Consider the following 17,395-nt stretch of genomic DNA (forward strand, 5'->3'; position numbering starts at 1 on the left):
CCAGGTAAGTTATACTGTAGGATATTTCTTAATTTAGGGTAGGAAGTGGTAAATTTAATTATGCTATGTTTATTTCATAACATTTTGGAATACTAAATTAGGAACGAATTGTTAATTCACGGAAATTGAAAATAATTTTACAGTGCTCTAATAAGGGAAGGACTTGCTTTGAATATATTTGATACATATGCGTGTAATATTAATAAACAACTTGTCTCTTTAAATCTGGTCACGCTACATGATTTCAAACCTGTCTACCCTGAAGGTATATGAATAAAAAAGAAAAGGAACAAACGTAATACGTTAATGGTAGATCAAAGTAATCTTGGTATGGTACAGGAAACTGAAGTCACCCAAATTCCTCTCATGAAGTAAAAGTAACTTTCTTTTTCTTCTTTTATTTTAAAAGATTAAGCAACCCATCCGGACAAAATGAGTCATTTTCAACGAGTGTAATTGAAGAGATGAGTTTAATTAGTGTTTTATGATTCTTTGTGACTCTTACATTGATTATTGAGACGTTTTATCTTGAACAAAAGTGATATATGATTTTCTTGTGCATTGACCGGTGTTAAAAGTTAAAGTGTAAACACATAAATAGTAGGGTTTAAAGCCTGAATGCTTAGGAAACGTAAGTAGTTGGATTTGTTCTTCCTATTTATTTCTAGCTCGAATATAGAAAACAAAATTAAATTAATTGAATTTGAGTTTAATGACCATTTCAGCAGTGAGGCTATGTATTAACGTGGAATCCTAACCACATGAGCTTCCGCCAGGAATCGAACCCGGCTCTTCTATGCCAAAGGCGCGTATGCTAACCGCTTAGTCATGAAGATACTCTAAATTAATATTATATTCCTCTCGCTTTAGTATACTATTATCTCCTTCCGCACTTCCTATCTGAGAAGATTATATACCGGTAGTTTATACGAGCCACCCAAATATACTACTGTTTCTCCGTGTTTCTATGTTTCCAGACTCACAGGAAATTCTTTACTATACTGCATGTGTATAATACCATGCTTTTATGAATCTTTATGTTTTCTTCTTCGATTTCGATTGTTTCAGATGTCTTTTCCCACATCTTGTGAACCATTTTGTTTCCAATATTGCTTGATTTTCCATTGGTTCTTGTGTTTTCAGTAAGTTGTTAGCATTTATCTATGTTCCCTCTTTGTCCTTTCTACAGGTTCATTTTCTTTGGTATTGTAATGTTTTGATATCTACGTATTAAGTGTAACTCTTCTTTTTCTTTACTTATTACTGTGATGTCTCTTACGATGAATAGTTCTTTGTCGGTTAGCAATTTTCTGTTCTAATATAGCTTATGTTCCATAGTATGGCTTCTGGTTACAATACGGCACTTATTTTGACATCACTTCTTCTTCATTTCTATCTCTTACTGCGTTTGCACACGACAACGATAATATCGGTGGAAGCGCCGATAATGTCGGTGGTGACTCCAATGTACTCAAATCGTAGCTTGCACACGACACCGACATTATCGGCCGATCTTCCGACACGGCAGATGCTGTCGGCAAAGCTCCCGATATTGCTGGCGATATCTCCGACATCGGTTTTGTCGGGGGCAATGTTTTCTTATGATTGAATGCACATGCGGCCGATAAAGTCGACCTAACAGTGGTTTAGTGAAGAGAGTGAGTAACAAGGCGCTGTGTATTCTTGTTTTGTTTCTTGTCTTTGGAATTTTCTTGTTTCAATTTTTCCATTACAATTGTATAATAATATTATTATTATCTTGTCCTACAAACAAATTCGGAATAGCTTATTATTTTTTTTACAGTCTCTGTTTTTTGAGTAGCTAATTCCTATTATTAAATTAAGTATAAAATGTGGGAAATCTGAAGAGTACTGATTTCCCTCTAAAAAGCTATTAGGGCATATCAAGTAGAATATAGAAAATTTAGATAATCAATTTCCGTTGGTTATTTTCTACTCTCTTTTTATTTTTGTTCTCTCTCTCTCTCTCTCTCTCTCTCTCTCTCTCTCTTTGATTGTATTTTTTAATCTACTAATGCATTTAAATTCTATTACATTCTGGAAATTAATTTAAGCATAATTGTCAAAGTTTGATACACTGTGAACATAAGCATGTGGAAAAAATTCTGATTATTATTACTTGCTTTTATTTTCATCAGAATTGTGTGCAGATCACTTTTCCCTGTTCTACTCAATAAGCAATGATTGAATAGAATATTTGTTGACAAGTTAAAGTAGAATTATTATTATTATTATTTTGAAACGAAGCCAGCACAATCAAATACTGTTTGCAAAGGTCCCAAGAACAAGTGTCTCATTTGGCATTTTCTTGATTGCGATCTCAACAACAGGGATGTGACTCCACGCTTCACTTGTCTCAGATCTTTTCTCTCACTTCCAAAACTATCTCCCCCCCCCCCCCAAACATCCTATAGAACGAAAGAATAGAAAAAATTTTCAAACACCTTGTTGTTTGTTTAGCAAAATTAATTAGCTACACAAATCTTTCGAAAATCTTCCGTTTGTAGGTGAGATATACTAGTTATTTCAGGTTGATTCTTTTTAAATATGAAGAACGAAAACCGGGACAAACAGGCATCCCGAAAGCGTTTTACGGGACTGTTAATTTTCATTGAAAAATGGGACTGTCCCGGAAAACCCTACCCGGACGTCTGGCAACCCTACCTAAATCGACCACAGGGAAGCGAATAAAGAAGGTAAAAAACGAAGAATTTGCAAGTAGTCAGTCAATCAGTCAGTAACTTTATTAGAGCTTTATAGTATAATAATAATAATAATAGACTTATTGCAACTGCCAACATTTCTATTGGTGAAATACAGGGTCTCATTTCTGTATTCTGGCGTTGAATACGGTTTCCAATTCTTTTATTAGAAAATCAAAAGTTAGTGTGGACGTACGATAGTAATTTTAAAATTTCGCATCGTCTTCGCGTAGTTTCTCATATAGTATGTAAAAAGCACCTTCTACATAAGGCACAGTCAATGATGGATGAACCCAAAGATTTCGTGACCTACGTTTCCTGTTTCTATGTCGTAAGTACAACAAGGCAGGAAGATATCTCTCGTTGGTAGCTGGACTAATCTTCTCTCTTTCACATCCTGTCCAACACTAGCGCCAACATTGCCGGCCACGTATGCAAATCATCACCGACGACAATATTATTGGGGCTTCCACCGACATTGTCGGCGATGTGTGCAAAGTACGCCGGCACCGACACCGGTATTATCGGGGCTTCCGCCGATTTTGTCGATATCGTGTGCAAATACGCTTAGTATATGATTTCCGACATATTGTCGTGCCTTTCCTTGTATTTCGCTTGTACCATCGTTGGACATTCACTTGTCACATATTTATCATTTTCTTTCTCTGTAGTTGTGTTCGTGTGTGGCAAAGCACTAGGCTGTAAGATAACTGCAAGCTTTCAAAGTGCAAGACAGTGAGAATGGCAGAAGAGAAAAACTACATGCTATCCTTATGAGGAATGTCAAAGTTTAATCGAGTGTATCGTGTGGAAAAGGTGCTGAGCCCAAACAACATTTTTTTTTTTTTTTTTTTTTTTGTAAAGGTTGTCTTCAATACGAGTGTTTATTTTTAATACGGCAATATGAATAAACATTAAATGAATATTGAACACACATGGTATATTGATTAAGAAATGCCATCGGAAATCGGATACATAAATATTTGAACTCGAGTAGTGGACATAACCAACTGACAACAAAATTATGCAGTAATGTTCAATTGGAGACAGTATCAGCTATTTCCGTGTGGGTCAGTCCGACCAGCAGGTCCATCTGGACCACCGATTTGAGAACCGAGACCCAGACCTAGGTCATCTGGCCAAAAGTCGTGATCCAAATGAATCGGTGGCCCGTGTCACCACTACTAAATACAGATCTCACATTGTTATCCACTGGAATGACGTGTATTTATTTATAGGCCATACATGTTCTTGATTGGCTTTTTATGAAAATCCTCCATGCAGTGATAAATCTTCTCATTGTTTCTTTATGAGTCATGTTAATTTTTAACCCTCTGTTTGATTTATGTTAAGTAATGAGTATCCTTTTATCATATTCTAGTTGATATTACTCTAATTCCTGTTACTTTTGAGCCTTTGGAGACCAAACTTAAGAATATATTTAGCTATTATGATTAGAGAAAAACATTATGAAACAACATATACACCATTTCGTTCAATTATCTTTAGTATTTTTTCCTGGAAACATCATGATCCTGCCGTTATACAACTCCTGTAGATTTTGGTCCAAAAATTGTGACCCATGGATTTCGCAGACTTCTTTCGAAACTAACTTAACATCATTCAGAGAGTTTTGCAATTACTGAAACAAATAATAGGTGAGGTGCAAGGTCCGGGCCATAAGGTGGATACATTATAACGTTCCAGCCAACTTCTCTCAATTTCTGACAGTTCATTAAAGATGTATGCTGTCTGGCTCTGTCCGCATGATATACAATACCCTTTCTGTCGGCCACTTCCAGACATTTCTTTTGAATTGCAATGTCTATTTGCGCTAATCGTCGATCGTACATGCCCGAGTCTTCCATTCTAGCTGGTGGCAGCAGATTGTGATGCACGATGTTTTTACAGTCTCACAAACGTACAACATAACCTTCCTGGGCGTCGGTGTGAAATTTGCTATAAACTGTTGAGCTTTCCCTCGCCTCTACCAGGATCCTTTTCGCATATTGTTGTCATATAGAATCCGCTTTTCATTACTAGTCTTATTAGCGTCATAATGAAGACATGAGTGAGGAAGTTTGTATTAGTTTCACCTAAATAGGTGGTGCGATACTTCTACAGCAGCAATTTTTAAGATTACAAAAAAGTTTTTCTTGATTTTCTCAAAATATTTGTGATATACATAATTTTATTCTACTCAGTGAGATGCATAGATTAATATATGTCTGCTTTTAGACTTTTTACGTTAAACGCCATTAAGATTGTTGAATTTTTATTCTATTTCTTAACCACAATTTTGGAACATTGAAAATCTACAATTCATATATTGCGTAACATATAAAATATATTTTTCTTCTCAGAAACAAGGTATATCTATTCAGCTATAATTTCAGGGATTGGTCCGAGGGGGTGAGAAATCTCTCTAGAGTTACAGATTTCCTCTCGGGACATTTCTCCGATCGGGCTCAACTTCAATTACTAGTATTTTCGCAGCACTACATTTGCCCCCGGTTTAGTCAAATTCTCCCCTGGGGGAAATCTCGTAAAATCACCAGTTTGTCTGTTAGTTACTGAAAGGAATAAACAAATGAATGTATTACTATATTAGTATTTTTAAGTATGCAGCCTTTCGACAGGTTCTGGGACTAATGATTTTTTTTTAAATTTTAGATTTAGGCCTAAAAATGTTTCTTTCACGTTTTTCGATCTTCAGCTTCAGCTTCTTATTTTAACTCCCAATATTCTCTTTTATTTTTCAAATCATCGATCAGTTGTGTTCTTCTTCTCCCTATTCCTCGCTTTCCTTCCATCTTTCACTCTATGGCGGTACGAAGAAGACAATTTCTTGTCCAATCCAATTTGCCTTCCTACGAAAGATGCTGGCTAGAAATGTTCTCTTCTCTCTTATCCGTTTTAAAACATCTTCGTTTGTTGCTCTCTCTGTCAATTTTATCTTCTCCATTTTCCTCCAACACCACATTTCGAAGCTTTCTAAATATTTCTTCTCTAATTTCCGTAATGTCTAAGTGTTTGCACCATACAGTCCAATGCTCCTTATATAGCACTTGACCAACTTCTTCCTAAGTTCAATATTGAGTCTGCTAATTAAGAGTGATCTTTTCTTGTTGAATGCTTCTTTGACTATGGCAATTCTAGACCTGATCTCTTTGGTGCAGTAAGCGTTTCTTGTCAAAATACTTCCCAGATACTTGAAATTATTGACCTTTTCGTTCTTTTTGTTCTACTCTGACCCGTAAGGGCACGTTTCCACGGGATTATTACAATGTAGAAATTAATTTATTATAGAAACATCAATTTTTTGTGGTACTGGAGCTTGAAAGTTGATATCCCAAGCAGCATAAGGAGAAACGTAACGAACCTCCCAACTCACCATTTGCATACATCGGGAAAATATTGAAAATATCTATACTTCTTTCCCAGAGCTGTGTTCCCTGCTCAAGGAAGTTCTGAATTTGCTCCCTGAATGAAACTTTTCTAAGAAATAGTATTAAAGGGGTATATTAACAGTGTTAACCATCCATTGTTGTGAACATACTTTCTTTAAGAAGATAGATAATTTTTATGAAAAAAAAAGTTATCGACTTCTTTGCCAGAAAGAAAGATCGCCGCATGAATTTCAAAAAAAAGAAAAAGAAAAAGAAAAAAGAAAAAACAACAACATAGTACACTACTTTATTATTATTATTATTATTATTATTATTATTATTATTATTATTATTATTATTATTATTATTATTATTATTATTATTATTATTATTATTATTATTATAGATTTATCACTATCTAATAAATTGTTACCAGCCGCCATTGCTTTATAGTTCACTGAACCTAAACTTATTTCAAGTTACATTTCTTGTACAATTATTGTTATCACAAGTGTGATGATGGTAGTAAGCGTGGAATGCTAAATGCGGGCCTTTGTGTTCACCTGACCCAAACTATAAAGTAAAAATATATTAAGTAATATTTGCCATGTTGCACATTTTTTTTCCCCCTTTTATCTGTGTACTCGTGTGTGAACATATACGTTATGTGCTAATGTGTTAATATGTATCATTTATAGAAAATAAAAAAAGTAAGGTGAAAACACATTACAAAACCAACCGGATCAAGCAATTATGTCCTTCCTGTGTCAGATTTCAAAACTAGGTCCACATCTGTTGACATCGCCAGTCATTTTGAGAGCAAGCAGGCTATGGGCTGATGGTTCTTCATCTGAAAGAGCCCTGCAGTGATTGTGACCTAATTGACGCTCCAATGAGTTTGTTTAGTGCTATTAAACTGGTACTTAGTGTTTTAAATATTGGGACGAAGAGTTTTAATATTCAAACAACCACTTTCCTCTGCTCTACATGCATGTATCCTACTAAAACTACTGCGTAGTATTTGCCTCTAGCTACGGTAAGTAGCAGATACGATTTTATAAAAAAAAACTTAAATGCTTACAATCTTATTCTTTTTTTGCTCTTTCATTTCGAGGAAATATTTACACTAATCAAATAACATTATACTTTACTATTTATGTTCAGTAAATTATTCTAAGTTGTAAGTATGTAAAACAAAAGAAACACTGTTAAATTCAAGAACAATTTACATTAGAAACAATGTTTCTGATGTAAATTGTTCTTGAATTTAACTTCAGTGTGATAATCTTCACAACTAAAAAAACTTTCGGACTTCCACTTTCAAGAAGACTGTTAAATTATTATTAACACACCCAACATAATACTTGAACCATAGCATACATAGCATATATTACTGTTCTACTCATCACGAATAGAAATAATTCATTTAGTAATTATTATCTGTTATTCACAGTTTTGTTTCACTTTCAACACACATGTTAACGTGGAACTAATGCAGGAACTAATGTGGAGTGTTGATTTAAAAATGAAGGAATGAAAAAAAATAATCCAAGTTGACTCCTTAGGAATGGTTGTGAAACGCCGTATTTTGTTCATTAATGTGATTGCTCTCACCAATTATATGTTTTAATCTTCAGTTTAGCCTAGTGAGATTGGAAAAAACAGTTGAACAAAATGTACAATTATTTAATTCAGAATATATACTGTTCTCATAAAATACATCATAGAATTTATCACTCTTTTGTCACTCAAATAAATAAATATCAGTGAATAATATTGAGATTAGGTTAAAACTCAATTTTTCAACGTCAATTCATGACGGGCAATTCTTCGTCATCTATTTCGCTTCTTTCTTTACTTTGAACGAAGACTTAAAAACGGCAATGCCTAAGGCAGGTGGGAGTGAGAGGAAGGGATGAGAAGGAAGTTACATTATGGATTTTAATCAAACACTTTCATTGAAATACATATCCTAAGGGGGTAAGAGATTCACATATTTCCCATAATTCTGTTTTATCCCTGGGGCATTTCAGCTAGTTTTAAATAAACACTACAAACAGAACATACAAACTTGACTCATTAATAGTGCAACCCACATTATGCTTTATTTTTTGTTGAATTATGCTTTATTTTTTTTTTTCCAAATTATGCTTTATTGTTAATTTCAATCATTGTTTTAGATTAATCGTGTATAATGTACAATATTTACTATACATTAAATATTCTAAATATCTTGATCTATTTATTAATATTTTATGCAACCAGATTTTTCATATTTAACGAACTTTCTACTTAGTGCACTGTAAAGAGATATGCTATACTCGAGCCAGTTTCTTATCACTTCTGTGCTCCTTAGAGGTGCATATATACAGAAAGGAAAAGATGTCACCAAAAAGTACAGAAAGTGCTCAAGTTCAAGAAGTACTCATAACAATATAGTGTGGAGTTCTTGTGTGCTATTCATTGTTGGTGGAAAGTTTTCTTCTTCTTTTCCTTTTTTTTCTTTTCTTCACGTCATAGGATTATACCGAAAACTTTACAGAAATAAAAATAAGCCCTTCATTGTTGCATTGTTATGTTCTCAATGATTTTGCATTGTAAATATTGGTTTTAAAAATATAAATACAGTATGTTAAATTTGCAGTTAATATTATTGAGTAGGGCAACCCAAAAGCATAAAAAGCATAACAGCAATTTACACGTACCTTGAACATACTTGTGGTTGTCTATGGGTCCAGAAGAAACAAATTTTAAAAGCATAATAAAACATAATTTTAGAAAATAAAGCATAAAGCATTATTTAAAATATATAGCACAATTCTTGGAAAATTCTGTTTAAGGTTGTAAAATGTTGTTCAAAAACAGTAAATTTTAAAATATTGAGTAAAATCTTGTAATGTTGCGATTGGTATGAGCAAGGTTTTAGAAAATTACTAACATTGTTCTTAGTACTTATAATTTAACAATCAGTGGTTATTCAAAGTACAGATTGTCCAAGAAAACAAGAGTTTCGTTTCACAATATAAAACTACAGTAGAATTTCAAATTATAAGAATTAAATACTCAAACTACAGGTGCATCTATAACTACTGATTGTAATAGATTAATAAGATGAAAGAAAGAACTTGTTTCTTGGACGGTAAATCCATATCAAAAAGCCATTACCAGCTATACCTTACTGTTTTTGTTCTATGGCGATAAAGGTTGAAACTGGAAATCAATAAGTTAAATCACTTTTAGTTTGAATAGAGGGTTAACAGAATACTTGGGACATTTAACCCTTTAACGCACCATTTTTCCGATCAGACTGATTTTTTTAAAATTTCTAGTTCTTTCGGTGTAGGAAACACGGGATTTAAAAAAAAAAAAAACATTAACGCAAATAATATGGGGTCTATGTGATATTTTATGGTGTTTGCATATAGAGTCTAGCAAAGTTGCGCGCTGACATCTACTAAGTCCACTAAAACCAGTTAGAACCAATAAAACGCGATCAATGTCAGCTTATTTGCACTTTTGCACTCATTACACTTCTGTCTAACACAAAGGAAGTCAACAGTTCAAAGCTGTCCATCTAAACGAGCAAAGAAAGCTCGAAAATGACAATATGGCCTAACTCCGCGTGCAACAAGTAAGACAAAAAAAATGAAATCTTTGAGTTTTACGTCCCACGGTTATGCCGGTTAGGCTAAAGGAGACGGTGATGATGAGTGATGAATGTAATGGTGGAATGAAGAAAGTGGGAGGAAACGGGAGAACCTCGAGAAAACCAACGCACGCGGTGTTTGTCCACCACAAAGTTCACTTGGCGGGGGCTGGGATCGAACCCGGGACCCCAAGCATCAGAGGTGAACGCTCTACCACTGAGCCACCGCGGCCCCCTAGTAAGACAAAGAGTCCAACGCTGGCTTACTATGACATCTAGCGGGAAATTCAAAACTTCATTAATGAAAGGGAATTTTGGCTGATGTGCAAAGCTGCTTTTCTATGTCCGAACTAGAAACTACATGGTGCAACACAATTTCAAAGTAAACTTTGCATATATGCAAAGCTGCGCGCTAAAGGGTTAATCAGGACGCTGAATCAATTGCAGAAAACTGCATCTCGATATGTCTTACCGTTTTTGCTCCATGAAAAACAGTAGGCCTATTGAAACCGGAAATATAGTAGTATATTTAAACCACCTCCGGTATTCATAGAGTGTTGTGGGTTACGACGATATACTCTCTAAAGACACTGAATCCATTGTAGAGCCACTTGTCCCTATCTGTTACCATTTTTGTTCAATGGCGAAAACTGTTGAAATCGGAATTAGCTAATTTAACAACTTCTAAATTGAATAGATGGTTAAGGAGGAAGCTCAATCGACTACAAACAAACTGCATCTCAATATCTCTTACCGTTTTTGCTCTACGGAAATTAATATACAAACAGGAAGTAGTAGTAAATATCGGTTTAGGTAGAGGGTTATAGAACTTATTCATAGGAAGCTGAATCAATCGCAGAAAACTGCATCTCGATATCTCTTACCATTTTTGCTTTACGGAAACATGTATTGAAACCGGATGTAGTAGTAAATTTCAAATACTTCCGGTTTTCATGTAGTGTTGTTGATTGTGGTCGTATGTTCTTAACACCCTGAATCAATTAATTGCAGGAAACCACTTGCCGCTAACTAATATAATTTTCGTTCTACGGTAATGAATGTTGAAACCGAAAATCATCAAATTGAACTAGTTTGGTTCGATTACAGGGTTGATGGAGAAGGCGAAACCTATTCTTTGGATTGCAAAATCATAACCTGCTCAATCGATTACCAAAGAATATTGCACTTTGATATCTCTTACAGTTTTTGCTCTAAGAAAGCAGAATTTAAAACCGGAAATAGTCGTAAATTTAGATCACTTCTGGTCGCGGTAGAGTTTTGTGGGTTGTGACGATATGCTCTCTTGAGACACTATATCGATTGCAGAAAAGCACTTGCCACTATCTATTACCATTTTTGTTTAATGGCGATAAGTTAGAATTAGCTAATTTTAACCACTTCCGGGTTAATAGATAGTTAAGGAAGGACGAGTAAGGGAGTTTCGAAAGGGATGCTGTCTCTCTTCTACATTATTTAATATATATATGTAGAAAAGATAGTGAAAAAGAGTCTGCATGACGAAGACGGCATTTCGGTAGGAATTAGAATGATTATGCGTGTACGGTTTGCAGAAGATGTGGTGCTTGTTGCGGAATCTGAAAAGGAAATGAATAAGATGTTTGAAAACTTGAGGAAGAGCTGTGAAGAATATGGAATGAAAATAAATGTTAGAAAGACAAAAGCCATAGTGATTGGAATAAAGGAATCAGTGTCAAATATGGAAGTAGAAGGGGAGAAAATAAGGCAGGTGACTAGTTTTCGATTCCTGGATAGTATTGTTAGTGATGATATGAAGTGCGGACGTGAAGTAAAAGCAAGGATAATAGTGGCGAAAGAAGTCTTTAGGAGGAAGAAAAGTCTAGTTTATGGGACCTTGAATGAGGAATTGAGCAAAAGATCATAAAATTCTTCGTGTGGAGTATTGTATTGTATGGCAAAACGTGGGATATTACGCAAAAATGATTAAAAACGACAGAAAGCTTTCGAAATGTGGATGTTGAGAAAAATTGATAGAATTAGTTGGGTGGAGCGGAAAACGAATGAGAGGCTAGAAACGGTGGGAGAGAAAATAACATTTTTAGATATTATTGAAAAGAGAAAGAAAAACTACTTGGGACGTTGGCTAAGAAGAGACTGAATCATGAGGGACGTGCTAGAGGGTATGGCGGCAGGAAAGAGAGTGAATGGGCAAAAGAGGCAAAATTGATGGGCGATATCAAAACATGACGGGAGATTAGCTAAAGACCGCAGAGCATGGAAGCTTCTTGGTTGCGGTAAGTGACCTCCCAATAATGATAGAATACCTATGATGATGAGTGATGACATCAAAGAAAACATATACATTCTGAACGGACAATAATGGAATAAAGAAGTGACCACAGAAATTATTAAGTGCAAATTATTTTTATTTTATATATCAAACTATATCTACCAGCAATACGGAAAGTAAGTCAGGATTTCACAAGTCTCTAACACTCGAGGACAGTTACGGGTAAACTTTACATCCCTCAATAGAGATCTAACACTTTCATCAAACCTTGAAGGGATAATAGACTCGCACTGGAAAATATAGTTATTGTTTTCCTCAGTACGAGTGCAATTACCAGTAAGATTACCATCACACAAATACTTCAGTTTACATTCGCTAATAATTAGCCCAAAGATTTCCGTACCGGTAATTCAAACATTGATCGTAATTCGATATGCACGTTGTTTTAATTAGTAAAAATAGTATTTTCGATTTGAGGAAAGGTAGCAAAGATACGAGCTCAAATTGGTCCTATGTTGCAATTAAGACATAAAATTGGTAGCAATGGAGAGTGAATCTGGAAAAACTTGAGGAGCGTTTTTATTAAACTCGATAGAACACAAGTTTTGAGAAATTGATGTATATATGAGATAGGTAAATTTTTTATGGAACCAATCGAGCTCTGAAATCGAATTGGCAAATCTCGATATGTGCCGTGAGTATAGCATACTAAATCATAAGCGTTCTGTCATAACTCGATAGCGATTATGTACAATAATGACAAAAATGCAAGTTCTGTAAAAATAACGTCTTTTACTCTACTGAGTTTTGAAAAATGCTCCTCATTTGTTTCGGTACACCATAGTTACTCAAAGTATTGTATTGCATAATCTTTATAATCTTATGAAAATTTTATTATTACCTATTATTGTTATTTTAATGTTGAGAAGTGTAAACAACAATTATGTTCATATTTCGTTACAGATACACATATAGAAGAATAGTGCACCTCATTCACACAATGATTGGCTACCTGACTGTGATTTCCGCAATTTTGGTATGTAAAATCCAGTTCAATAAATTACATTAGCGAATAAGTTAGCGAGTACTTCGCCTTAATGTGTAACATCTTAACGTATTTAGGAATAAAAGAAATTAAACTGAAGATTGTTACTAATGAGAATCAAATGTTAGAAGCTATTTTTCCGTGTTCCTATGCGTTACATGTTGCTTCGTAAACTCCCTGGCATTGAAACTTATTGAACGATTTAAGTGTTTTATATTTATATGCAGTGATGTAGCAAGCTTCCTCTTCAAGACCAGTTAAATTAATATAAAATTATAAAAGAACAATATTTCAATAACTCATTATCAGCACCCTACACCCCAAAACCACAATTATGCTTCCGAAATTATTTACATGTCATAATGTCATAAGAAGGACATATCACACTTGTTATATAAGAACTATTTAACTCTGTTCTATTACACTGGACATCAAATTTTAACTTTTTTCATGCTTTGGAAATGAAAAGTACATTTTCTTATGCAAATGAGGATGCTGAATACGAAAATGATAATAAAAGTACTGAATTGGTTCGAGTTTAAGTGTAATCGACAGAAATATGTGTTATGTAGTGTTAATTTCTTGCTCTAACTCTCAGATTCTTGCATTTTCTATGTTGACTTTCACTTAAGTAGCTACTGTTTCACTATTGTTCATCCGAGTATCGTGGTTCATATGTCATTCGCTTCAGAATAAACCAAGCTTGCAAATGGTACTATGTGCATGTGTACATGATGTACAAGAGGAGGGAAATTTGAGGTGAAATTGGTAATTTTCCCTCCAAAAATTCATTCTTTCAATGTAGTGACCACTGGTGCGGCCCCGGCTACAGGTACCCAAAAGTAATATACCTTGAAAACTACAGGGGTTCACACTAATGGGGTGCTAAGTTTTATTGTAATATCTACAATAGTTATGAGGGAAAAATATTTCTCAATCCTGCTTGATATTACCAAATTTCATATAGGGAAAAGTGAGATAAAATAAAAAGAATCCAAACAGTACTATTCATCTGAGTATCATGACTTATACGTCATTCTCTTCAGAAAAAAAAAACACACACACACACAGGCTTTCAAATGGTACCATGATAATGTGCGTGTGATGTACGAGAAAGGGGAAATGTGGAGTAAAATTGGAAATTTTCTGTCCGAAAATCCCTTTTTCAATTGTAACACCCTTCAGCTGCGGGCCCAGCTACAGGCACCGAAATATACCTTGAACACCACTGGGATTTATATGTAATGCGTGTTCCAAGTTTCATTGTAATATCTACAATAGTTAGGAGGGGAAAATTTTTTTTTAGTCCTTCTTGACATTACCAAATTTCATATAGCGAAAAGAGGGATACAAAATAAAGAATAGGCATGCGCACGAGACGAGTCGAGACAGGATTTTCCTGACAAAATTCGAGTCGAGACACGGCTCTTCCAATAGTAAAATATACATTTTTCGAGTCGAGACATCACTTTCACAGCACATTTTCGAGACGAGACAGACACAAATCTTGTCTTGTGCGCATCCCTAATAAAGAAATAAGTGACGTTCGTATGTAAAGAGCGAAAAATGCATTTTGTTATAATGTTAGACCTTCTAGACATGAGAAAAAATCACTTTGGAGGTATCAATTACGGTGAAACAATGAAAACGAAAGAGAATATATATTAGAGCAGGGATGCAAATAACCACTCGCCCGGGGCAAGTGATTCATTGGTGCGGGTGGTATTTAATATCATAACGAAATAAGTAAATGATTTCTATTGTGAATTTGGGCTAGTAGCTTTTTTTCCCTTGGACTAGTAAAATTTTGTTGCTTATTTGCATCCATGTATTAGAATATCCAGGCTGCAACTCAGTCGACAAATTACATTCAAAATTAACCCTTTGGGGATCCCATGGTACAATTTGTACCATACGGGGTGTTTCATGGTACATTGCGTTATAGCTCTCCTATTTGAGCTTTTTCGACCGGTTTTTTTGTTTGTTTGTTTGTTTTTCAAGTCCAGAGGCATTGTAGAAGACATTACGTATGGTTTCACACCTTTCTGCGTCGAGACATAGGAGGTGATGACGTCATAAGTCTAAAATTTATATTTTCGTGTAATACTTTTTTTGGGGGGCTACGTAAAGTATTTTTGCCGGGCTTATTTTTGCACGTAGAAGATTGAAATTTTGCACAAACATGCAGTCCACCGAGTAGTATTTACCAGATTTTTTTTCAGATTTCTGCGTTAAAACAGGGGGGAACCAGAGGGTCAAAAAGTTAAAAAAAGGGATATTTTTACCCAAAAATCCCGTTTTTCCTCATTTTCCCGCCTTAGATATATGATGGAGACAAGTGAATGGTACCTTCTGAAAGGCAGTTCTATTCTGAAGAGAATGATGTGCGACACATGGCCCTAGGGTAATTAGGGAAGTGTCAGAGAATTTTTACCAAAATATACTTCTGTATAGGGGAATTTTGGACATTTTCGGTATTATTTTTTGCGGGCTTATTTTTGCACGTAGAAGATTGAAATTGTGCACAAACATTCAGTCCACCGAGTAGTATCTACCAGATTTTTTCAGATTTCTGCGTTAAAACAGGGGATACAGAGGGGCTAAACGTTGAAAAAAAGGATATTTATACCCAAAAAATCCCGTTTTTCCTCATTTTCCCGCCTTAGATACACGATGAGGACAAGTAAATAGTACTGCCTGAAAGGCAGTTCTATTCTGAAGAGAATGATGGGCGAAACATGACCCTAGGGTAATTAGGAATGTCTCAGGGAATGTTTAAAAATTTCCCTCTGTATACGGGAATATGGGACATTGTCGGTATATTTTTTTGGCGGGCTTACTTTTGCATCTGGAAAATTGGAATTGTGCATAAACATTCAGCCCACCGAGTAGTATTTACCAGATTTTTTTCAGATCTCTGCGCTAAAACAGGGGGGTCCAGGGGGGCTAAAAGTTGAAAAAAAGGATATTTAGACCCAAAAAATCCCGTTTTTCCTCATTTTCCCGCCTTAGATACATGATGGAGACACGTGAGTCATACCGCCTGAAAGGCAGTTCTAAGCTGAAGAGAATGATGGGCGAAACATGACCCTAGGGTAATTAGGGATGTCTCAGGAAATTTTTTACCTGAGATCATGGTGTTTTACGGTAATTTGGGGCATGGTGGGAATTCCTGATAAAATTTCTCCCGCCCTTGGTATTCAAGATAGAAACTTGAAATTTGGCACACACATTCAGTATACCAAGTACTATTTATCAGATTTATATGGCTACGTTCACACAGGGCCGCTCCAGATGGGCCCAAACTGCGAGAAAAAAATTCCCTCCGAAATTTTCCCTTTGACATCATTTTTCCCGCTCCTGGTATATGGTATGAGCATGTAAGTGATAGCACTTGAAAGCCAGCTCCATTCTGAAGAGAATGAGGTATAAACCATGATCCTAGGATAAATAGTGACGATGCAGTAGCTGCTTGACTGAAAGTCTAAAAAATAGCCCAAAAAACCAGGTGCCGGAAAGGGATAAATATTACTACTCTATCTTCACTATCCCGATATTTCGAATACAATATATGTATGTTTGAAAGTCACAAATATATAATTGCCCGTACACTCCATTATCATATTTCTCCTGCATTTTTCGGCTATACTACTTTCTTATCAAACTTTTATTATATTCATATACTTTATGACAGCTGATCATTAGATTCGTCTAAAAGTTTATTCTGTTTCGTATAAGCAATTAAACTGAAAGTAAATAAAAGAAATAATAAAAATAAGTGAGTTTGTATAAAGAAGTTGGGGTATGTGGATACTCGTTTAAGTATTAATAGTACATTCGTTTTGCCAGTACCGAGGGATTCTAAAACGGATATTTAAGTAGAATGTATTCTAGTTCCTATGCAGTTTCTTGAATCGCTTGGCATAGATCCATAGTTTTCAAGGCAAGGCGTTTTGAAACGTGAATTTTTCAAATTTTCAGCCGTTCATAATTCTAAAAGGAGACGTTTTATGACCAATTTATTAGAACTTCTTTCGTTTATTTCATATAAGGAATCATCTCCCAAAGTTTTCTGGTGGAATTATCTTCCATCTTTTATAGTTAGTTCACAGGTCTTCGGCGCAGGAGACCCGGGTTCTATTCCCGGTAGGAGTTCAGGTAGTTTGAGTCCCACGTTACGTCTCACACAGTCTTATTGCCAGGAATGTAGTGAAAAGTATAAGGCGTATACCCATCTAATACTTTTATAGTTCGGATATATTCACTTTAAATCAGGGATGTAGAGCTCCTCGTGGCTAAGCGCTTAGCATACACACCTTTGGC

At 35.1% G+C, this 17,395-nt stretch overlaps 1 protein-coding gene across 2 annotated transcripts in view; it reads left to right on the forward strand.

Moving 5' to 3' along the window:
• The first annotated feature begins 386 nt into the window (after positions 1–386).
• The window catches only part of LOC145661289 (uncharacterized), a 43,354-nt gene continuing 26,345 nt past the window's right edge, over positions 387–17,395 (forward strand). Inside the window, exons 1-2 of one of the 2 annotated variants that reach the window (XM_081726696.1) lie at positions 387–631; positions 12,991–13,063. In XM_081726696.1, coding sequence (XP_081582822.1) covers positions 13,028–13,063 — 36 coding nt within the window. In that variant the 5' untranslated portion in view covers positions 387–631; positions 12,991–13,027. Of the gene's footprint in view, positions 632–6,923; positions 7,149–12,990; positions 13,064–17,395 lie in introns of those variants that run through there. The other variant, XM_081726697.1, reaches the window with a different exon arrangement.

The sequence above is a fragment of the Thermobia domestica genome, chromosome 1 (genome assembly GCF_964235325.1).
Source record: "Thermobia domestica chromosome 1, izTheDome1.hap1.1, whole genome shotgun sequence".
NCBI classification, from domain to species: Eukaryota; Metazoa; Arthropoda; class Insecta; order Zygentoma; family Lepismatidae; genus Thermobia; species Thermobia domestica.